Below are 23,622 nucleotides of genomic sequence, written 5' to 3' on the forward strand. Positions count from 1 at the left end.
TGCATAAGTGGCAATGATTGTAATAAGGTTGATGGGAGTGGGAGGGGCGGTGATCCTCATTAGGGGTGATGGACTAGGGATTCAGGATGAAGGGCCAGGGGCAGTTGGAGCCAAGCGACAGGGCTGGGAAACCTGGGATCAGAATGTGCTGCAGCCAGAAAGGAGTTACTGGTGGTCCTCACTTAACAACCACAATTAGGACCGGAATTCTGGTTGCTAAGCGAAGCAGTCATTAAGCAAATCTGACCTGATTTTATGACCTTTTTTGCGGTGCTCATTAAGCAAATCACTGTGGGCGTAAAGCGAACCATGTGGTTATTAAGAAAATCACGCAGTTCCCCATTGATTTTGCTTGTCAGAAGCCTGCTGGGAAGGTCGAAAATAGCAATCACATGACCACAGGATGCTGCGACAGTCATAAGTGCGAGCTGGTTGCCAAGCGCCCAAATCGTGATCATATGACCACAGGGACTCTATGTGAGAACCGGTCGTAAGTCATTTTTCCCAACACTGTTGTAAGTCTGAACTGTCACTAAATTAATGGTTGTTAAGTGAGGACTACCTGTACAAAACAACCCCCAACTCAGAGCCCACTTTTATAGTTGTTCTGGTATGTGGGAAATCTCTCCTGCCTGGGCAGGAAGAGATGGCAGAGAAACAGATTTGTTGCAAACAAGAACAAGCAAGGAATTGGGACGGGGGCGTCTGCAGGGTATCGTCAAAAGAGTCAAGATGGCAGCCTCGATGTTACAATTGAAGCCCTGCCCATTTTTTATGTGCATCTGGATCTTGGGAACAGGCACAAAATTCCTTGAAATCGATAAACGTGGAACGAGAGATACCAGTCTGAAGATGCCAGGTCCAGATGGTTGCTGTGATCTTGTCACACACCAGATAAGGACTTAGCAGCTACTTCCATGCAACACCTAAGCCTTGGATCATGTTAACTTTGGTTAAGTTGTGCATGTGGGTATGTGTCTGTGGGCTTTGCACGAAGTGCAGAACCAGCCCATTTAGTTTTTTTATGGCGCAGTATATTGTGGGAACCCAGAACATGGGTTAATTCAGTAACCAGATTAAACACATTGCGGGAATGCAGCCACAGATGCCTCAGATTGAGTCAACAGCAGCATTATTGTGGCATGGAAAGCTCTTACGAGCCTATCCCCTTCCTCCAATTTGCCCTTTAAGGTGTAATACACTAGACGTGTTACTTCCGGACGACCCCTTCCTGTTCCCTCTCAGACGGCTGCTGCCTGGCTCAGCTCTCAGAGTTGATGGGGGTGGACAAGGACTCTCAGCTCAAGAGAGTGCCAGCCTGGGTGCCCTGAAGGGGGCACTTCCTGATCCAGAGCAACTGCGGCATGCAGAAATCCCTGGAGCTGACCCTGCTGTTTATTCTGCTCCACCAGAAAACAGAGGTGAGGTGTTTGAGAATCTGTGCCTCTGTTTTCTTCAGTGCTTTTCAACTTGGTTTCACAGTGGGGCCCAATTCTCTCAGACACCTCGGTAGCATAGTTACCCAGCTGCCATCAAGCAGAATGGAGTCCTGGCGACTGCACGGATGACCACTTGACTGCCTCACTTGTCCCCAGCATTGACTTGTCAAAAACATTCCAATGATGTTGTTGGTATTGGGGGTTGGGCTAGAAGACCTCTAGGGTCCCTTCCAGCCCTATGATTCTGGGGTTGATTCTATGATGTCTTTGATCCCCTCCACCCATCTTTTGTTTCATTCATCTCCCCTTTCTTCTCCTTCTCGCAAACTTACAAATACGTAATTGTTTTTCCAACTCCATGATCCGCTTGTGTCACAAGCCCAAAGTACGTGAGTTTCTGCTGGGGCTCATCTCCTCAAGAAAGCCATCAGCCTGAGTCTTTGTGCAGCCCACAATACTCTTGATAAGAGTCTCTAGACCCAATCCATAATCGGAAGGCACCCATCTTCTTTCTCTCGCTCTTTCTCAATGTCCAGATTTCGCCGACTTACTTTGCAGCCTGGAAGACCCCTGTTTAGCCTTCTGATCTTTAATTGCAGCATACCTTATATATCTCAAGTAGGAATGTGGCTGCTTGCGGGTCCTTGTTCACTGTTAATCCCCATCTAGTCGAGGTGTTTCCTAACCGAACCCAAAACTTGCAAAATTGGAGCAGTTACATAATGAGAAGTTGGGACAAGCTGTGCGCCATCTTTGAGTGCAGCCATCTTGAGTGGTTCTTAACCAGGGGCCATATAGCCCCCTGAGGGCCCTAGGATATTTCAAGGGGGCCACAGATGAAACAGAGGGGCCATAGCATGTGCTGAGGGGGCCACAGAAAAGCAACGTGGATTATACTGCAAATACACTCTTGTTGACACCAGAAAACGCACCAGTTACTGCCCCGTGTCCATATCCAATAATGGGACCTGGATGGGGGCCCCCGAGAGAAAAACAAGGTTGGAAGGGGGCCGAGGAGTGCAAAAAGGTCGAAAAACACTGCTTTGGACCTCAATCCTGATAGAAATAAATAAAATTTATTTCTATCCCCACATCCATGAAAAACCTGCCTATTCCTGCTCTAAACATGCTCTTAAAGAGCTGTTTCCAAGTTTGCAGCTTAGTTTCTAACCCCCAAATTTTCAACTTATCTCTCCTCCTTATTCTAACCTCCAAATTGCACTTATCTCTCCCCTCCCTCCTACACTGCAGACTCACACCACTGGGTATTCAGCTCAAGACATGTTGTAATGATTGCCTAAACCCAAATACTCAGTCTCACAAGCTCGGGCTTAAAGATAACTGATTTATTAAAGGAATAGTATGCAAATACAGAGAAAGCTGAGAATGAGCAAAAGCGCGCCAAATACAAACTTAAAAGCCTTGCTTGTGGGCAGGTCCCGCCCCGTCGCCCGTCAGGACGCTCCCCCTCCCAGGTGCTGAATGCCGTTAGACGCGCCTGGGAAAGTAACCTTGAACAGGAGCGCAAACCCAAACATGCATTCCAAGCCCTCAAAACAAGGGAGGGCAACAGAATGGAAAACCCCGGGTGAAGGGATACGGAACAGAGAATGACATGTGAAACGTTACAATGTTAACCAGACATTAGAATGTGAACATGACATATTGCCCCCCCAAAAGAAATTAGGGAGCCGGTTTGTCAGGATAGGCAGAGTGAAATCGGGCTACGAGACGAGGAGAATGCACGTCTGGAGCAGCAACCCATTCAGGATGAGGGAAATGTTTCCAGCGGACGAGGTATTGTAGAGTAGAGCGCTGGCGTCTGGAATCGAGAATAGATGCCACCTCGAAGTGTTGCTGGTTGTCAATCATGAGGGGAGGTGGAGGAGTGGGTTGCGGATGCCAACGGTCCGATGACAGGCAGGGTTTGAGTAAGCTACAATGGTATATTTTTGGTATATTTTTGGGTGAGGCAATTTTACATTTGGTAAAAACTCAATGGTACAGTCCGTTTTTCGGTGGGGTGGCAAGCGATCTGCTTCCTTTTCCCCAAATACTTCAGCAAAATCTTGGTACTGATTGGGTAGCCCCTCAAGAGGTTGAAGCGTTTGCACAGTGGTATACGCTACCCCTCCACCCTCCATGTCCTCCAATAGGTCCTTTTCGGGTACTTTGTAAAATCCATCTGCAAACGTCACAGTTCTATGCAGCCAGTTGATGAAAGGGTTTTGTTGCACAAACCAAGGCATCCCCAAGATTACCAGAGGACCCCCCACTGGAGCTACCACAAATGGCAGCTTTTCCTGATGGGAGCCCATCTGCAAGGCGACCAGTTCCGTGGAAAGATTGACTGCTTTCCCTCCCGCCATAGTTCCATCCGACTGGGTGGAAATCATGGGTCTTGGCAAAGGGAACGTGGGCAGTTCTAGAGCCGCTACGACATCAGGGTGCATTAGGGAACGGGAGCAACCCGAGTCTAGCATGGCCCACACTTCCACCGTTTTGGTTTGTGAGCCCAGTTTAACTTTAACAGTCAGTGTGGGAAAGTTTCCACTCACCGAATCATGGTTACGCCCGGTTTCTTCCACCTGCCCTAGGGCGCCCTTCAGGGCAGGTGGTAGGCTTTTCCCGCCGGCTGCTCGAATTGCAACTCTTCCTCCTCTTCTCCGAAGGGTAGGTCTGGGGGGTCCAGTTCCGCGAGGGCTGCCTTCGGTTTTCGCGGTGGAGCAGGAGCAGGCGTCTTTATCGCGGGTTTCGTCTGTCGTTCCTCTGGACGGCGTCTCGGGCACGACGTGGCTCGATGCCCTTCTTTCCCACATCGGAGGCACTGACCCTTGGAGAACCGTTGCTCCCTCTCTTCTTCCCAGGTTTTCGGTTTGGGGCGGCTGGCAAGTCCAGATGTGCGCGCTCCTCTAGCGAGACGGGTTTGTCTAAGCTCTTTGGTATGGGCATAGGTTCGTAGGGCATTTTCTGCGCTTCCCGCCAACTGAATCCACCCATATAGCGTTTTGGGATCATCTCTGCCCAGAGCCCATCGAAGGATTTCGGGTTCAAGCCCCTGCTTGAACAATTCGATGATTGTTGGCTCAGACCAGTCTTCCACTTTTCCTGCCAAAGCTTTAAACTCCAACGCATATTTGGCAACTGAGAGGGACCCTTGGTAAAGTTTCCGCAGGTCATTTTTGGCCGTTTCTTGAGCTAGGGGGTCTTCGAAATGCTCTTTAAGTGCCCACAAAAATTCATCGAAGTCCTCTAACTCAGTTGCCTCAGCTTGGCATAGTTGCACATACCAATCCGCTGCCCTTCCTCTCAGCTTGTTGGCAATGAAATTGACCTTGCCGTGTTCAGACCGAAAGTTCCGACCCCAATCTTCTATATAATGCTTGGCATTCGTAATAAAGAAGGAGAGCGTTGCGGGATCCCCATCAAACTTCACTCCAAATGGTGGGAAGGTTCTTGCCGGCTCAGCTGGCTGTGGCGGTGCCGCGAATGACAGCGTACGCCGAGCCCCCACAGGTGGTCGATCCCTAGGAGGTCTTGCCTCTCGCTCTCCCCTTTGATGGGCTGATCGAGTCTTACTTCTCCCCCGGGTCGACAGGGTGCTGTGCCTGGGGTACTGTGACGGCTCTTCCTCCCAATCCTCCGGGGTGGGCTCTGCCTCTCTGGGCTGATCCTCTCTGGGTAGATCCTTGAGGATCGTCACTATTAAATCCATTTTATCTTCCAATGCCCTCATACGGGCCGGAGTGACCGGCTCCTCCGGGGGTTGGTTGGTTATCACCACCTTCGGTGACAGAGGGACTTCGTGCTCCCAGGCCAATTGGGGAGACCCCCTCCCCGTGGTTCTTTCCATAACAGATCTCTGTTCACTCCTGAGACTCTCCTGTATGGATGTCAACAGCTCGTCCAATTGGGTATCTCGCAACTCCCGACGTGCTGCTCTTTGCGCTCTCGAGGTTAGCGCTGGCCGGCTTTTGGCCACCTCCCGCTCCTCTTCGCCTCCCTCACTTACGCGAAGGTGAGGTTCTGTCATCGCTAGCGTTCCCTCTTATCCAAGGATTGGATGGGGCCAGCGGAAAATGGAAAAAATGATTCTCAGCTTTATGTAATGATTGCCTAAACCCAAATACTCAGTCTCACAAGCTCGGGCTTAAAGATAACTGATTTATTAAAGGAATAGTATGCAAATACAGAGAAAGCTGAGAATGAGCAAAAGCGCGCCAAATACAAACTTAAAAGCCTTGCTTGTGGGCAGGTCCCGCCCCGTCGCCCGTCAGGACGCTCCCCCTCCCAGGTGCTGAATGCCGTTAGACGCGCCTGGGAAAGTAACCTTGAACAGGAGCGCAAACCCAAACATGCATTCCAAGCCCTCAAAACAAGGGAGGGCAACAGAATGGAAAACCCCGGGTGAAGGGATACGGAACAGAGAATGACATGTGAAACGTTACAATGTTAACCAGACATTAGAATGTGAACATGACACATGTTGGAGGCGTGGCAGAGATACCAAGAGGCCTGCATTCGCAAGATGGTGGAAGACCCCCATCCAACAGGTGCAAAAGCGTGTAGACTTTTCCCCAGACTTGTGAGTCAATCTGCACCTCAGGCTTCTCCCTGTGCAGCTTCCCTCTCCTCAGCCTTCTCCAGCAGTGATTTAAAGCTCCCCGTTCAAATGATGTTACTAAAAACCAGCAGCTGCATCTTGCAGGTGAACATTTTTGTGCACATTGGAAAGACTGGCCAGCTCGCCAGAACAGCAAAAGTGAACTCTGCTTTCTGCAGCTTGTTGCGTTGTTCAGGAAGGCACGGATGAGTCAAGAGATGCTATCTGTTTTGTAAATGACACGCCGGGGAGCCCTTCAGCCTGTGGGTATATTTGCAATATGCTAATCGGTGTCAGGGTTCACACCCAACCAAAACTGGGTGTATGCTGCATCAGTGCAGCCAAAGTGCAGAACTTTGAACTGGTTTTCAAAAAGGCAACTTTGAGACGTTGGCCTTAATATTAACCAGGACAAGCATCAAGCCCTTAACGGGGCTGCCTGAGGTCCCGAAGAAGCGTGGAGCAAATCTTGCAGTATCTCAGCAGCCCAAAAGATGGTGCAATATGCTTTTTGGGTGTGTGGATGGAATAAGTCTCTTGTGGTAATGTTTCCGCTCTTCTCCATAACAAGTGGAACAGAATCTATTATGCAAAAGGAACAGATATCCATGCATAAGAAACCGTTTTTCTTGGCACAAATGCTATCCAGGAAGACTGCGTGGCACATCTTTTGTTTTCACATACAAATTATTTTACACCTTTCAGCCTGGAGGCTAGATATATTTGTTCATCCAGGGCTTTTCATATATCAATAAGCTAATAAAGTTTATGCCGCAACGGAGCTTTTAAATCTGACTTCATTGTTGCTGGCTCTGTTTTTGATTGCTGTATATGTCTACCCATTTTGTAAAAGCGTTTTATGCTGTGATTTTTAAATCCCCGAAAAGCTTTAGCCTTTGGTGAGCAGCCTGTAAAATGTTGAAAGAAAGAAAAAAATTCTCCCCACCATGTGACACCACGGGGTACATCCTGATGTGCCCCTTAAGGCATACGGAGCAGGGGTTCTGGAGGCATAGGGTGATTAGGCAGGTCACATCTGGACGTTCTCCATCCTTGATGTGGTCAGTGTCATTGATTCCTCGCCATGTTCATTCATTCCCCCTCTTCCTCTCCTCTGTTGTGTTGCAGGCCTGGTGTGCAACCGTACGTTTGACATGTACGCCTGTTGGGACGATGCCCTCCCGAACACATCTGCCCAAGTTCCTTGTCCCTGGTACCTCCCTTGGCACCAGCAAGGTAAATGCAATTTGAGGCAGGCAGAAAATCTTGATGGACACATTAGAGAAATGGGTATGAGTATCAGGTGATGCCTTTTTCCTTTCATCTTCTATTACAATAACTCCAAAATACCTTCCTTCCCTCTTTCTCTACTTGTTTCTTTACCCCCTCCCACGCTAAAGTCTGTTAACCCCTCTGTCCACCCCAAATGACATTCTCCTTTCCCCTTCCTTAAAACTAACTTTTCATTCCTGTCCTGTTTCCTTTCTGCTGTACCTTCTGGCAAGTATTTTAGTGCTAAAAAGAACTCCCTGCTTTAGTTACAGTTTCCCACTCAGTCCTCCCCAAGATTAATGACTTCACAGGTGGTTTAGAGTGTAACCCTCCTGAGTCCAGAAAGGCAGAGGGAGGGATGCAGGGCTGTTCACAGGGAACAGTCAATAAAGTCAAGATTTTGGCCACAACAGTGCAATCAAATCTCCGCCTGGTTTTTACGGACGGAGGTGAGAAGTGCATAAAAACGGGCAGAGTTTTGATCACGGTCCCCATCTTGACTTTTTGGACCACATCCTCCAGACACTCCCAGGTGGAGTAAGGTCGATTTTCCCAACTGGAGCATTCCAGAATACCTGGATATGAACCCTGTTGGCTGTACTGGCTGTGGATGATGGGAGCTGTACTCCAGGCTGTCTGGATCACCTCAAGCTGGGGAAGGGTCCCCTAAGGCAGGCAGGTATGCAGCAGATGATGCTTGATGTGAGTAAAAATAAAGAAAGAAAAAGAGGCTGGCTGTTACCAGCATCATCTGATTCTGCTCTTTCTCTTCCTGCTGGCTTCGTGTTCCAGAAATGCGGTGCAGATGGGCAGTGGGTGATAGACGCATCAGGGCTGCCATGGCGCGATCATTCCCAGTGCATGGGCCTCAACAACGATCTCCCTTTCCAGGTAACATCCATTAGACGAAGGACTGTGGGTCTGGTATGTTTAGAGACAGGTCATTCAGGTCGTAAGTAATTATAATCCCTTTCAAGACTAACTTAATCAAAGAGAGATAGACATTTCCTAAAATCATAAATGAAATTAAGCTTGAGAAGAGCCCCCTTTGATTAACAGGCTGGCAAACAGAAGACAGTTTGAGGCGATGGAGGGGGGGCTGTTATGTTACCACAGAAAAGCATTAAAAAAGGGAGAGAGGGAGAGATGTTTTTTCATCCTAACAGTTTGTGAGCTTTTGCTGTCATTAAATGGCAAGTGACTTTGCATTTCCTTCACTATTTTAAAAAGGTGCCTATCTAGGGGTTTTGCTAACGACGCAGCTTTTCATTTAAATGCATTTAACTTGATGAGGCGATTTGTGGATGGAAAGAACTTAAGTCACTGGACAGGGTTATTTCCATTTCTTCCTCATGTAATAAAATATCTGATGATTTCTGAGATGGAAACACATTACTGTATTTGACCACTGAACGCTGGCAAGATCTATAGCCCTGCCTCACACAGACCCCATTAAACTCAGTGAAGCTGTTTATTTCTTTATTAATTATTCAAATTCTGCTACCGCCCATCTCCCCCAAAAGAGGGACTCTGGGCGGTTCACAATAAAATTAAGACTATAATAATAAACAATTAAGATCCTATAGAAACAATTTACAAATATAAAATACAATATACAGAGGTATAAAATCCAAGAGGTTAAAAATTCTGATCAGGTGGGAGGGGCTCTAAGGCGTGAGCCAACCCATGGATGCCTGCCCACCTGCCCGCCTCACGCCAGGTGGCAGAGCCAGGTCTTCAGACTCCCCCGGAAGGCAGGGAGCAATGGGCCTAGCCTCACCTCCGAGGCCAAGATGTTCCAAAGGGCGGGGGCCACTGCAGAGAAGGCCCGCCTCCTGGACCCCGCCAGGTGGGGTTCTCTTGCCGAGGGGGTCCGCAGCACGCCCTCTCTGCCTGACCGGGTGGGGTGGGTCGATGTAATGGGGGTGAGACGGTCCCTCAGGTGGCCTGGCCCCATGCCATGTAGGGCTTTAAAGGTGATCACCAACACCTTGAATTGGACCCGGAAGCAAAGTGGTACCCAGTGCAGCTCACATAGCAAAGGTAAAAAATGGAAGTCCAAGTGGCAGAAGAAAGTAAACCAGTCCATATGTGCGAGGAGAGGTCTAAAGCAGCCATCCCCATGTAGATCTATTCCCCTCTCTGCCCCAGGCGAGGCGGCAGAGCCAGGTCTTCAGGGCCCTCCTGAAGGTCGGGAGCGAAGGTACCTGCCTCCCCTCCGGGGCCAAGATGTTCCAAAGGGCGGGGGCCACTGCAGAGAAGGCCCGCCTCCTGGACCCCGCCAGGTGGGGTTCTCTTGCTGAGGGGGTCCGCAGCACGCCCTCTCTGCCTGACCGGGTGGGGAGGGCCGATGTTGTGGGGAATATATATGGGGTATATGCTAACAAAGACTGCAGGCATGGATATTCTAGTTGAGACCAGCAGGGAAATCCTGGTTTTAAAACCCTCTCTTGCTAATAATCCAAGAGGGATCTATATGTTCACATCCTTCTTATGTGGGTGCTGTTTTTAGAGGTAGGCATCCCTGAATATCTCTTCTCCTTCAGGAACATTTGTGGATTCTGGAACAATTCCGACTAATGTATACAGTGGGCTACTCTGTCTCGCTAATGGCTCTCCTTGTGGCTTTGGTGATCTTGGCAGCATTCAGGTATGGGGAAATCGGATCAGGAGGGCAGTGCCCCAGGCTCCAAAATATTACAGGTCGTCCTCAACTTACAACCACAAGAGGGACCGGAAAATTCGTTGTTAAGCAATGCAGTCATTAAGTGAGGCGTCACATGACTGCACCCGATTTTACGGCCTTTTTGCCATGGTCATTAAGTGAATCACAATGGTTGTTAAGCAGGGCACCATGTGACTGCAACTTGTGACCTCCTGCCACCTTCCCCATTGATTTTGCTTGTGAGAAGTCGGCTGGGAAGGTCGCAAATGGTGATCATGTGACCGCAGGATGCTGTAACTGTCGTAAGTGCAAGGACAGGTCATAAGTCACTTTTATCAGTGCTGTCGTAACTTCAAACAATTGCTAAACGAATGGTTGTTAAGTGAGGACTACCTGTAGCTATTTTGGAAGAGAGGTTGGGAGGGGGGACAGGAGATCAATCACAACATCGGGTTTTGCCAGTCGATCATCCCACCAGGGCCATTCCTGTAACTTTGATGTATACATTATACAGGAGAGCCCTGTTAGTCTATGCTAGCGAAAGATCAGGAGTCTGGCAGAAATTATAAAGAATGAACCCCATTAGGCAGTACCATGCAGTTCGGGGTTGTCCTTTCAGCACCAAGTATATGCCTCAAACTTGGGTTGTGGCCGGATAGGCTGATTTTATTTATTTACTTATTTATACAGCCACCCATCTCACGAGTGTGACTCTGGGTGGCGTACAACGAAACCAATGATTAAAACAGCCATTAAAACAATTAAACATAAACAAGATTGCAGGAGAACGTGTCAGAATCTCACCTGTAATACAACCAACTCATGGGCTCCCTATTTCTCTGGGATCCCTGAGCCTGCTGGGGGAAAAAAAGCACACATTTTGAAAGATTTCCGGAGGGTCAATAGGGTTGAGAGTAATCTCACTTGCGGGGGGGGGGTGATGTTCCGAAGGGCAGGTGCCCTGGCAGAAAAGACTTGCAGTAGGATTGCCGTATGTGCACTGTCTCTTCCACCCAGGAAACTTCGATGCATACGCAATTACATCCACATGAATCTGTTCCTGTCCTACGTGCTGCGGGCAGCCTCCATCCTTGTCCGGGACACCCTCCTCTGGCTTCATTTCCCCAAGGAGCCCCAGGTGGATCTCTTGCGTCTTCCAAGGGAACAGGTACTATTCCTTCCATGGGGCATCCTGGGGTCATACAGGACAGAAACAGGATGCAGGTGGGACGAGAAAGGGGGTCTGGTGGTTCTGGGTTTGCATTCATTTCTCTTCTCTCTCAATCTCTCGGATGATCAGGCTGTAGCTGGCTGTCGCCTGGCCCAGATCCTAACCCAGTATTGCGTCTGTGCCAACTACTTTTGGCTACTAGTAGAAGGGCTTTACCTCCACAATCTGCTGGGACCAATGGCCTTCTCGGAAGAAAGTTATTTCCCGGTTTATCTACTCCTTGGATGGGGTGAGTCAGTTCATTGGTACCACATTTCAGAAGGAAAGAGACAATTAGGTGATATTTTTAATCAATATGATTCGTTGGACTTCACACTCTGAGGTTTAGTTTGCCAACCCTCCCAAAAGTGGCGGGCAATTATCAATTAAAGAACCATGAAAATATGTGATGATATTAAATAATCCCAGCCAATAAGAACCTTCTAAAACAGCCTTTCTCAGCCTTTTGATCCCGGAGGAACTCTTGAAATATTTTCCAGGCCTCGGGGATTCCCTGCACATTCTGGCTCAAATAGAGGCCTGAAGCTACAACATTATTACATTCGTTTCATGGGTAGGCCTGTCTATAGGCATGAACAGGGTTCTTAAACTGAAAATAAGAGAATGAAACTTGCCTCTTCCGTGTGAAGTTGCCCGAATTTGAAATAATTTTTTAAATAAATCGTGATCTCCCAGGGAACCCCCAGTGACCTCACGCAGGACCCAGGGTGCCACGGAGCCCTGGTGGAGAAACCCTGTCCTAAAACGTCAATTTTAAAAGTGTTTATAGTTCTCTAGAGAGCAAGGCTTAGTTTTTTTCATGGGAGGAGAGTTATAACAGGTTGGGCCATCCCAGAAAAGGTCCAGTCAATGGTTGTACCTGTATGACAGGTATGAACTGTAGCTACCTAGATTTTATTTCAATATGAGGAAGAAATTTCTGATGTGTGAACAAAATTTCTTCCTTTTTTTTTCTGTAGGGACACCCGTCCTTTTTGTCATCCCTTGGGGGATCCTGAGATACCTGTATGAAAATAATGAGTAAGTTAGCCTGGAATAAACTTTCTGCTGCATCTTACAAAAATTTCTAAGGCTACCAATGAACTAGTAATAGACTAATATAACAAATAATGATAGCAATTATTAGGGTTATGCATCAATCCAGAATTAACACAAAAAGGGTGATTTGGAGCATGCAGTGCTTAAGGAGAACTTTCCGGCCATACTTTAAACCAGACGTGCCTTGCTCAAAATCTTCTTTTTCCCTTTGAATCTGGATTACTGCACAACCCTAATCATTGCTATTATTATCGTGTGTTATTTTGATCAGCAGTTGTGGCAGTAACGTGTTTATATACTAGATTTTCTTCTCAGAGTCCAAGTAATATACGTAGTCTTCCTTACTAAATTTTAACTTCCAAACTATCTTGTGAGGTGGACCATTAGGCTTTTTATGTAATGAGTGAAAACTCAGGTTGGGCTAAATCTAATTCTGCAGAAATCCTGAATCAGTCATGAAGCTGAGTGATCCCTGGGCCAGTTTAATTCCCCACGCCCCCACGCCCAAAGATGGTAGTGAACTATCATGTATTTTGCCCTATATTCCCTGAAGAAAGAGCAGGACAAATTTTTATTATCAATTTGGGAGTAAGTCTTACTCAACCCAGCAGATTTATTACGGAGTAAAAATGCGTGGGATTACGCTATTAGTCAGTGACTGGTTACAGCCAGTTAATTAATGACTCTATTTAATCTGCTTGAATGCCCATCCAGGAATAACCAATTGTTATAAAGGAGGGTAAAAGGAACTGAGTTTTATTTTTGGCTTATACATGTGTGGTTTTCACAGAATAAAGTGCCTCTTTTGAGTTGTTGAATTACAGATTTCTCAGTAAAGTTAATGCTGACTGGAAGTTCCTTCATTTAAGTCTGCCAGATTTACTAAAATGCCACATTTGGAAAAGAGGCAGGTTGTTCTGGTAAGATGCACTCATCTTCCTCCTTTTTCTAAACTGCGGGGTTTGGTGTGTGTGTGTTTAATTTTTAGGTGCTGGGAGAGAAATGACAACATGGGTTACTGGTGGATCATCCGTTGCCCAATCTTGGTGTCAATCTTTGTAAGTCACAAAGGAACACAAACACTTGTTTTGTTTTGTTTTTTTAACAAAAAATCAGTTCCTGGCCCCTAGAATTTTTAATACAGCCTGTGCTGCCAAGAAAACTAGGCAGATACAGGTGACAGATGTAGGCTGAACAGGAGGGCAGAAACTAAAAATAACCCCCTGAACGTACTATTTATTGCTTTGTTTTCTACGTTCTTTTTTTTACTATGTTTTCAAATGTGTTTTTTAAATTCTTGTTTCCAGTTATTCATCCGCTTGCATGCCTTGCCCTTAGAAAAAGTGGGATGCAGATCCGAGACCTCTTCCAAGTAAAAAGATCTTTCCCTCCTTTTTCCATGCACATTTCCATGCCCTGAAATATAGAAGAGAGATTGCTCTTAATAGGAAGTCTCAGGTGGCACTCCATACCTTATCTTGCTAACTGTTTGGCTAAGTATTTTGTCCAGGCTGTCAGAAATAGCATAGAAAAAGAAATAGCCCAGACGCAGGTTTTATGCCGGGTGTCCACAGCACGCAGCTGTCGTCTTGACGCTTTTTAAACACGCCCTGCAGATACTCTCCTTTAGGATATCTGGGTGCATCGGCTGTACTGCTCTGCCAAATGCAGCAGGACTGTGGAATTTGTGGATATCTGCATCATTCCTTCCTTCCCGTTTCCCAGGTCAACTTTGTGATTTTCATCCGGGTTATTAAGATCCTGGTCTCCAAGCTCCAGGCGCAGCAAATGCGTTACACGGATTACAAATGTAGGTAAGGAATTAACTGCTGGGTAAGACAGAGCCGTGGTAGGGAGGAATGCAAGGAGGATGATTGGATCCCATCCCTGGTTTGGCTTTGGTGCGGGAACCTAGTCTATGGCCTCTTTTTCAGTTAGCCAAAAGAGCTAATGATGCTTAAGTGCAATACAGGTAGTCCTCGCTTAGTGACCACAATTGCGACCGGAATTTCAGTTGCTAAACAAAGCAGTCATTAAGTGAATCCAACCCAATTTTACAACCTTTTTTGCGGCGGTCATTAAATGAACCACGTGGCCGTTAAGCCGGCTGGGACAGTTGAAAATGGCAATCACATGACCACGGGATGCTGCGATGGTCATAAATGTGAACCGGTTGCCAAGCGTCCAAATCGTGATCACGTGACTGCAGGGACGCTGCGATGGTCGTAAGTGTGAGGACTGGTTGTAAGTCGGTTTTTCCAGCGCTGTCGTAAGTCCAAACCATCACTAAACAAAGAAGCAAGGATCACCTGTAGGATGGTTATTATTAGAGCAGAAGTACCCACTTCCCTTTAACTGAAAAAGGATTTCTGCTTTTGATCTTTATATCTAAGGTATGAGACCGTTCAATTGTCCAAAATATCAGGACTACCTGTACATAAGCCTCGTCTCAGTGATGGATGAAGTAGGCTGCAGTTTTTCTTTTTCCACGTTCAGGTTGGCCAAATCTACTCTAACCCTCATCCCTCTGCTGGGCACTCACGAGGTGGCTTTTGCCCTGGTTACGGAGGAGCAGGCTCAGGGCACTTTGCGCTACGTCAAATTCTTCTTCGAGCTCTTCCTCAACTCCTTCCAGGTAAGGGGAACAGCGGTGTGGCACAGCTGCCCATTTGGGAAGCTGCTGTAGACCACCAGACCCTTGGCCCGAGCCACCAACTTCAGGGACTAGCAGCAGCCTGGGATTTCGGGCAGGGGTGGTGATCAGAAAGTCCTGCATGCAAAACCTGACCGAGGAAAAGCACAACAGGCCTGGTAAAAGAGAGCATCTTTCTAAAACTGCAAAAGGTGCATCTTAAAATTTTTGCATCCCTCTAAAACGGTATTTCTCAACCGTAGCAACTTTAAGACGTGTGGACGTCTTAAGGTTGCTGAGGTTGAGAAACACTGCTCTAAATCTTCCCTAGCAGCACATGTGCTCCCAGGGTTGTCATTTTTTAAAATCAAAAGAAGACTGGTCCTTTTCCTACTAAAAAGAATTATTAAAAGACATAAGCTTTTGAGGGGACAAACATCTGACTCCTTCACATAAAAAAAGAGGTGGCGCTTTGATCACACTGTTGTGGCTGCCATTATGACTTTTTTGACCACACCCTGCAGACACTCCTGCTTGATCTCAAAAGAGAAGAAGAAGGAACGTTTTGGATTCCCCCGGGAAGTCTTTGCTATCCCCAAAAGCTGTGGATTGCGGTGTCTCCAGACACATGCAGTTTTCTTTTTTTTCCCCCTAATTAATTAATTAATTAATTAAATTATTTCTTCGATTTATGCAGCTACCCATCTCACATAGTGTCACTGGGTGACGTACATGTCCTAACAGCCAGGAAACACGCTGAGACAAGGAACTGGTCTCTAATGTTTATTGCTAGTACTTAACAGGAATCCTAACAAACTGAAGAAGCGTGGGAAAACCCAGACATACAAACCCCAAAGGTTAAGGCGGTCCCGATCTGTGTCTCTTTGAATGGCTGAACAGTTCCTCAGTGCTACGCATGCGCTTGACAGTCTGGATGGGAGCCCCCTGCTGGCCATCCTTACTCATGACAGTAAGGTAAAGGTAAAGGTTTCCCTTGACGTAAAGTCCAGTCGTGTCCGACTCTAGGGGGCGGTGCTCATCTCCGTTTCAAAGCCTTGGAGCCGGCGTTGTCCATAGGACACTTCCGGGTCATGTGGCCAGCATGACGACTCGGAACGCCGTTACCTTCCCGCCGAAGCGGTACCAATTAATCTACTCACATTTGCATGTTTTCGAACTGCTTGGTGTGCAGGAGCTGGGACGAGCAACGGGAGCTCACCCCGCCGCGCGGTTTCGGTAAAAACCATGAAAAACTTAATGATTTTTTAAGCGCAAACTGCCAAGAAAGGGCAACCTCTAAATCTAAAAAATAATATATTATATTACATATAAAAACAACAACAACAACAATAATAACAACAACCCTGGTATGCTCAAGCTGCATAAAACCCAGCTAATGAAGAACATTTCCAGTCAGCTGGGGGTTTTCCACTGAAGGTGGCTCAAATTGCATAAAACGCCTGCAAGATAACACCATCTTTCGTTTGTTTTCAGGGCGTGTTGGTGAGCACCCTTTACTGCTTTGTCAATAAAGAGGTAGGCCATCCTCCAGCAGGCCCCCTTGTGCAAAACAGGCATGGGGCTGAGCCCTGCCTGTTCATGGTTCTTAGCAGACTGGGGGCTAAAGTGGGGGGGGTCCCCCAGAGAGAGCCCTGGTGGGGGGGAGGGAGGAGCCATCTCCAGCACGAAATGCTGCAAGTTCAAGGGCTGTTCCCAGCCCTTCATAGACTCATCCAATCCTCGAGATGGAAGGCCCTCTCGAGGCCATCAAGTCCAACCCCACTTCACTGCAGGAATCCGAATGAAAGCGATTGGCTATCTATCAGGGCAGGGGCATCCTTTCCTACCTGCTGAAGCAGCCTGCCTATGGGCCACGGTCTGTCTCCCTTCTCCCTCCAGGTCCAGTCCGAGATCCAGAGGAAGTGGCAGGCGTGCCAGCTGGACATCGGGCTGCTTGAGAAACCAGGATGCAGCTTCGGCCTCTGGGGTTCTTGGCGCCGCCAAAGACGCCAGACCAAGAAGCCCGCCTGCGCTCCGATTTACAGCCAAGCTGGGCAAAAAGCTTCTCCAGGGGGCTTGGAGAACGCGGCAGGGGCTCCGTTCAAGCACACACATGTGAACTGCCAATCTCACTGGTACATCCCCATCCAGATGAAAGCGGAGAATTAGCACGGGTGTCCCTGGAGCGACCACACACCCTCAGAAACCGTGGCTGACACCAGCTCCCTTCAGGACGTGAAAGAATGCTGCCAGCCATGCAAAAGGGCAAAGGGCTTTAAGACATACGGGAAATTGATGCAACTGCGAAGTCCTGGAGGAATAGTGGAACTCTAGTAAATTGTCATTTGCCTGGTTGCCTGTGGGCGGTCAAAGTCACCTCTAGGTGACTAGTGTGAGAACTCCGTAAACTGCAAAAGGGCTGATTTTCATTTGCCTTTTTGGTGGGTTACTAAGGAAGCAGTCAAGATTTTCACAATGCTCTGTGGTAGAAACCATCCGAAACAATTCAGATGGATCAGAACTTTTGCAATCTTGAAATCCCCCAGTGACTTCATGGAGACTCCATTTTTCTTGGCCACAGTATAGAAGAGGTTTTCCACTGCCCTTTCCTGGGATATATATTTTTTAATTTATTTAATCCGCCACTCTGCCCATTTTCCAGCTTTTATATCTGCCTTTGGCTTCAACAGAAGTTGAGATGCTGAGACCACTTCTTTATTATTTTTATTTATTTGTTGGATTTATAGTCTACTTTTCATCCAGGAGTTCAAAACAGCATCACCTAGCCTTTTCCCCCACCACAATAATGCTACAAAATAGTTTGGGTTCAAAAACTGTGGCTTACCCCAAGCACCCTGTGAACTTCTATGGCTTAATCTTGCACCTGGATCTCTTTTATCCTAGTCCGGTATCCTCACCACTACCCCCGCTGGCTCTCACTTCATATTCCCAATCCTGAATCTCATCTCGTCTCTCTGGACTGAAATCATAACCCAGGATGGGAAGATTTGAGTTACGAAGCATCGTGAACTACTAATGTCAAAATCCTGTTGGATTAAAACTGCAGAGATTTTTCTCTTGACCTCAGCTGGTTCAGATTTATGCTGTGCACCCCTTTGCTGATGCACCCTGCTAGAACAGTATTTAATGCAACCCTCAGATTTCTGTATCTTTACAGGAATAGGTAAAAAACTTCTACTGATTGACGGAATCCTTGAATTAACTGTAAAACCAAAGAACATATTTTCATTGGCACTTCCAGATTGTGTGAGGAGATAAGAAGTTTGGGACTTCTTATCACTCTGTTTTTATTGCTAACTAATCTCTTATTGGTACAGTATTTTATTTATTAATTTGAATTAAAAATGGTTCTCTGTGTGGCTATTGTGGGCACAATGGAATTATTTGTTAGATGTCTAAATTGGAGATCCTGTGTTTTCCTGGATTGGGGTGGATTTAAATGTGGATTTAAAAAGATAATCCTTCTTAGCCATTGAACCTGGCATGGGATGCTCAGCCCATACATGCAACTTTTTTTAAGCTAACATTGTTTTTCTAAGTGATTAGTTCCCAGATTTATTCAGGTTTCATTCCTTTTCAAAAGAGCTTGTTGGTGGTGAGTTGAATTTACTTTTATTTAGAAATATATAGATTGAATGTAAACTGAGGTACGTTTATAGCAGTGTTTTTGAAACTTGGCAACTTGAAGATGTGTGGCCTTCAACTCCCAGAATTCCCCAGCCAGCATGGTTGCCAAGGTTGAGAAACCCTGCCATAGACTAATATGGATCTCCTCCTACATTGTCTAGGCACCGAAATAACGAAAGCTTTCAGAAGTAAGTGAGGGTTCTGAGCGTAGAAAGTCAGGCAACCAGCTGACTAACTCAGAGAAAATGCTAGCTGAGAATGATAAAGGCCCAAATGAAATCAGCTTCATTTTGTTAGGCAAGATCTAGAGATTGCGACCATCAGCAGCAGGTCTGGCCGAGAAGAGGACAGTTGATGCCATCACTCAAAGTGCAAAGGTTCCAAGCAATGATTGCAACCCGCTTAATGACTCAGGTCTAAAAGAGACAATGGGTGCGTCTGGATTCTTGAAAAAGAACTTTGGAACTTTTGACATCCTTTGCTGCTAAAACAAGGGACAGGAAGTAAAGGGTTAGGAAATTTTATTTTATAGGAAATGAAGTCCAATTGTTGAAGTACTGGCTCAATGGTAGAGGTACCCTTTCCCCCCTCCTTGTCCTAACAACCAGGAAACACACTGAGACAAGGAACTGGTCTCTAATATTTATTGCTAGTACTTAACAGGAATCCTAACAAACTGAAGAAGCATGGGGAAAACCCAGACATACAACCCCCAAGGGTTAAGGCGGTCCCAATCTGTGTCTCTTTGGAATTTCAGTTGTTAAGCAGAGCGGTCATTAAGCAAACATGACCCGATTTTACTACTTTTGCAGCAGTCGTTAAGCAAATCACTGTGGGCGTTAAGAGAACCAACTGGTTTTTAAATGAATCATGAGGTTCCCCATTGATTTTGCTTCTAGAAGCTGGCTGGGAAGGTCAAAACTGGCGATCTTGTGACAGCGGGGATGCTGCGATGGTTTTAAGCGTGAGGACCAGTCATAAGTTCTTTTTCCAGCACTGTCGCAAGTCTGAACCATCACTAAATAAATGGTTATTAAGTGAGGACTACCTGTACTGGGATTTTGGAAACCACACCCATCCCCCACAGCCATTGATAAGCCTTAATTCCAACTGCAAAAACGGGGGTGCATAAAGCACAAAACAGTAACTTAGTTTTCATTATTTACGGTCCGTACCATCATCCATACACACCAAGCCTTTAAAGATACTTGGTCTTAATCTGAATTAAAAAACAAAGGTGATTCTGCTGGGAAGACAAAGATCCACTCTATCTGCCCTTCCTTCCTTCCTTATACTTATTCATTCAATTTGTATAGCGCTTACAAGCCCCTGTCCTGAGATAGCTTTAAAATGTTGCTGCTCCATTCAGGGGGAGGATGCACTCACTGTATGCTCAGAGACACAGAACTTTTAACCTGAAAAATGCAACTTCCAGAAAGAAGCATGCATTATTGCGAAGCAACATGATAAAAAAAAGCGGGGGGAAGAGGGGTTCTATTATTCTATTAACGGGTGGCTAGGTTAGGAGAAACCCCCCTTTTTTCCAAATAGCTTTCCTGCCCTTCTCAACGGCAGAGCGCGTCAAAGGCGCCAGGTGAAGTCACAGAACTATAACTCCCAGAGACCTTTGCGACTCGGAATTCCGAGCGGAGGAGAGGAAGGGAGCCAATTGGGAGGCTGGCACGGAAGTGGGCGGTTCGAGGGGGACGCCTGCGCAGAGGGGAACCAGGAAGTCCAAGGACTCAATGCTGCCAAGGGAGAGTGGAGGTGGCCGACGGTCCTGGTGCGTGGAAGGTAAGAGGCGGGGAAGGTCGGCTGTTGGGGGCTGGGGGTGCAAATGCATAGGATGTTGGCTCTCGGAAGCTCAACATAGAAGAGGTGGCGGGGGCTCGAGGGGATAGTGGATGTGATGGTGGGGGTCGGGGTTGCCAACTTATTTTCCCAGCCCTGCTCCTCTGCTTCTTAGCAGCAGCCCCAGGACGAAGAGGTTAGAGCCGCCGAGGCCTCTCCCACCAGAAAAGAGGGTTAAAACTAAAGGGGAAAGTCTTCCCCGGCTGCATTTCAGCATGCCAGGTTGCTGCTTTTGTGAAAGGCACAGGAGCAGGGCCACTCAGAGAGAAAAGCAGGTGGCAACCTTTCTTGGGACAGGGAGGCCACGCTTCCCCTGCCTCCACCAGAGCACGTTCACATTCCCGTGGTGCAATGGTAACGGTCTTCGGAAGGCCTATCCCTGGATGCGCTGGGTTTTGCAGAGCTGTTGGCAATTCCAAGGGGGGAGAAGAGTTTTGGAGCGGGGCTGCTGATCTTGCCCCGACAGAGCAAACGCACAACAGCTTTCTGGCTTGGCTTGCTGCAACTCAAGGACCATAACGCACTGCCCATGCAAGAGCAACGTCGTGGTTTATGACCCAACTTTCCATTTTGATCTTGCAATAGCTGCCGTACCCAGGGAGAAAGGAACGCAACTGAGTCTTGACACCCAAACTTTAGGAGCTCTCCTTTCTGGGTTGGATCCAGCCCTGCAGTGGGAGTCCCACTGAAATCAGTGGCCCTCAGTTTCAAGTCCCCCTGCTAAGTGGAGGTCTCATGCCAGAGGCTGATTCCAAGATCCTGAAGCATATTACCTGCCCCAGGTGCTTGTTCCTGACCCAGACTTGACAGAGGACTAATAGCAGGACTCTTCCAGGCCAGTTTTGGGGAAGGGGTGCTCTGGATAGTACCACCTCCTCCCTTCCAAGGACTTAGATAATTTCCTTCCCTCCTGTATTCTATCCCATCTCCTATCTATCTATCTATCTATCTTCCGATCTTCCTACGTTCCCTTTATTAAGTACAAGTCTTTAACTCTGTCCCTGCCATTAACATTATCCAGAGCACCTTAATTGCTGATGAAACGCTTGTTCCCTCTTGCCCTGACAAGAACACTACTGGTGTCTCAAAAACCACTTAGATGTGCCTGTGCCTGGGAGCGCTCAGTTCTAGCCTGTGTCACTCTCACCTTGCTTGTGCAATCTGCAACAATTTTACAGCCTTTCAGCTTTCCCTTATCTCCTGCGATGTTCTGCGTTGGTGAGTTACACAGGCTAATTATACGGTTGTGGATGTTAATCATAAACATTGTGCTTGGCAAGAAGCCGGCAGCCACTCTGAATGGCTTGATTTCTAATCAAGCAGCACAGCATTTCATTTTTAACAGTGGCGGCTCTACCGGTCCTTTTCTCAATCTTAACTGCCCTGCAGCCAGAAGGTAGCAGTTGGGGTATCTGTCATTAAGGATGGCATTGTCTATTTATGTGAGAGTAGGTACCAATGAACCTGGAGGAATTTTCTCGTGGGTCCAGGGTTGCATTGAACGTGGACTAAGCAATTCCTGGCAGTGACCTCTATAGAATTACTCAGCATCTCTCTTCTCCTTTGCAATATGGCTGTGGCATTCGCCTATCTATAGGGATACTGCAGAGATGTTAAGGTGACGTACATCTGCGTTTCCCACATCTTGGGCCTTCCAAATGTTTTGACCACGTTGCCTGGGGTGATGGAGGTGGCAGTCCATCATATCTGCAGACCAGATAGAGGGAAAGTTGGTGTGTGAGAAATGCCTGTTTAAACACTTTAAACAGGACTGTACATTTACTATGGTTTTGATATTCTTCTTGGAATCTTAACCCCTTATCTGCCTTCAACTGGAGCAACAATTTTTAAAAAGAAATAGAATAAAAAACAAGGGCATCGTTGATCTTTGGAACACAGGGAATAGGAAGCTGGTAGAGGCAGAGAAAAGACTCGCAGTGTCTCTCAACCTTGGCCACTTTAAGATGGGTGGGCTTCAACACCCAGAATTCCCCAGCCAGCATGCTGGCTGGGGAATTCTGGATGTTGAAGTCCACCCATCTTAAAGTGGCCAAGGTTGAGAAACACTGATGTATCAAGAGAAGGAAGGAAGTTAATCTTATGTTAGCTGTAACAAATACTGTATAAACATAGAAATACACATTAAGATATGTATTTCTTAAGAAAGATGCTTGCTTTAAGAATGATAGAAGGGAGAGATTGCAGATTTAAAATTAAGAAGAAATGAGAAAAAATGTATTTTAAGAGCACTTGTTCTGGTTCACTATTATCACAGCAGAAGCACCCACTCCCCTTTAAGTGAAAAAGGATTTCTGCTTTTGATCTACGTATCTAAGCTGTGAGACCATTTAATTGTCCAAAATAGCCCAAAAGTATGTGGAACACAGGAATTGGCTAGAAATAAGCATCTTCCAATGTAATAAAACTAAGCAAGATTTCAATTTTTGGACATGATATATACAGGAATTCATGGGATCAAAACAAAAAAGACACAATGACAGTGTGGACTTTTTAGTTCTGATCTGCTAGCTTTCTTTATGTTTTTTAATTGAATGTCAGACGGATAATATACATTAATTCCCTATCCAGAGAAAAAGGTGGGGGTGTGGATCAGGTAGTTCTTCCTTGAGATTAGGGGTAAGGGAATGTTCTCAGCACTTGCATAAGTTAAAGCTTGTGTGATCAGATTTTGGCCTGTTAAGAACATGAACATTTAGACATGTCTTTTGTTCTTTTTTATTTTTTTATCCCACCTTTATTGTTTTTATAAATAACTCAAGGCGGGGAACATACCTAGTACTCCTTCCTCCTCCTGTTTTCCCCACGACAACAACCCTGTGAGGTGGTTTGGACTGGGAGAGATGGACTGGCCCAAAGTCACCCAGCTGGCTTTCATGCCCAAGGTGGGACTAGAACTCACAGCCTCCTGGTTTCTAGCCCAGCGCCTGAACCACTAGGCCAAACTGGTTCTCTTTTGTCCTTTGTTCTTGATTATTTTCCCGAGTTGGGGAGAGTTGAGTGTTTCTGTGGAGTAAGGGAACTTCCACTCTGCAGATGTTGCCTTGCTGCCCAGCTGAAAGGTACCCCCGTTTCAAAGGGGCAGCCCTGCATTGGGTTTACCCATTGCAAATGCTCCCTGGCACTGTTTACAACAGAATTCTTGGTGAGCCAGTGATCTCTGGTTAGTTATGAAAATGACTAATAAAGTTAAAGCCCATGTGTCCAGCCCTTTGAGATATAAGG

The 23,622-nt window shown here is 46.7% G+C and overlaps 1 protein-coding gene across 1 annotated transcript; it reads left to right on the top strand.

Moving 5' to 3' along the window:
* The first annotated feature begins 1,364 nt into the window (after positions 1-1,364).
* GIPR (gastric inhibitory polypeptide receptor) lies at positions 1,365-17,049 on the top strand. Its single transcript, XM_063312621.1, has 14 exons — positions 1,365-1,421; positions 2,691-2,720; positions 5,923-5,992; positions 7,171-7,278; positions 8,060-8,205; positions 9,861-9,964; positions 10,997-11,147; positions 11,280-11,439; positions 12,170-12,230; positions 13,237-13,306; positions 13,974-14,062; positions 14,745-14,883; positions 16,375-16,416; positions 16,780-17,049. The coding sequence occupies exons 1-14, from the start codon at positions 1,365-1,367 to the stop codon at positions 17,047-17,049; spliced, it is 1,497 nt and encodes a 498-aa protein (XP_063168691.1).
* The last annotated feature ends 6,573 nt before the right edge of the window (positions 17,050-23,622 follow it).

The sequence above is a fragment of the Candoia aspera genome, chromosome 10 (genome assembly GCF_035149785.1).
Source record: "Candoia aspera isolate rCanAsp1 chromosome 10, rCanAsp1.hap2, whole genome shotgun sequence".
In the NCBI taxonomy this organism is placed as follows: domain Eukaryota; kingdom Metazoa; phylum Chordata; class Lepidosauria; order Squamata; family Boidae; genus Candoia; species Candoia aspera.

Bases quoted from the DNA above. Each gene is read 5' to 3' on its own strand.
- GIPR (XM_063312621.1), top strand. From the start codon at position 1,365: ATGCAGAAATCCCTGGAGCTGACCCTGCTGTTTATTCTGCTCCACCAG. The intron at 8,206-9,860 runs GTAACATCCATT...CTTCTCCTTCAG, and splicing joins ACAACGATCTCCCTTTCCAG to GAACATTTGTGGATTCTGGA. The intron at 14,884-16,374 runs GTAAGGGGAACA...GTTTGTTTTCAG, and splicing joins TCTTCCTCAACTCCTTCCAG to GGCGTGTTGGTGAGCACCCT.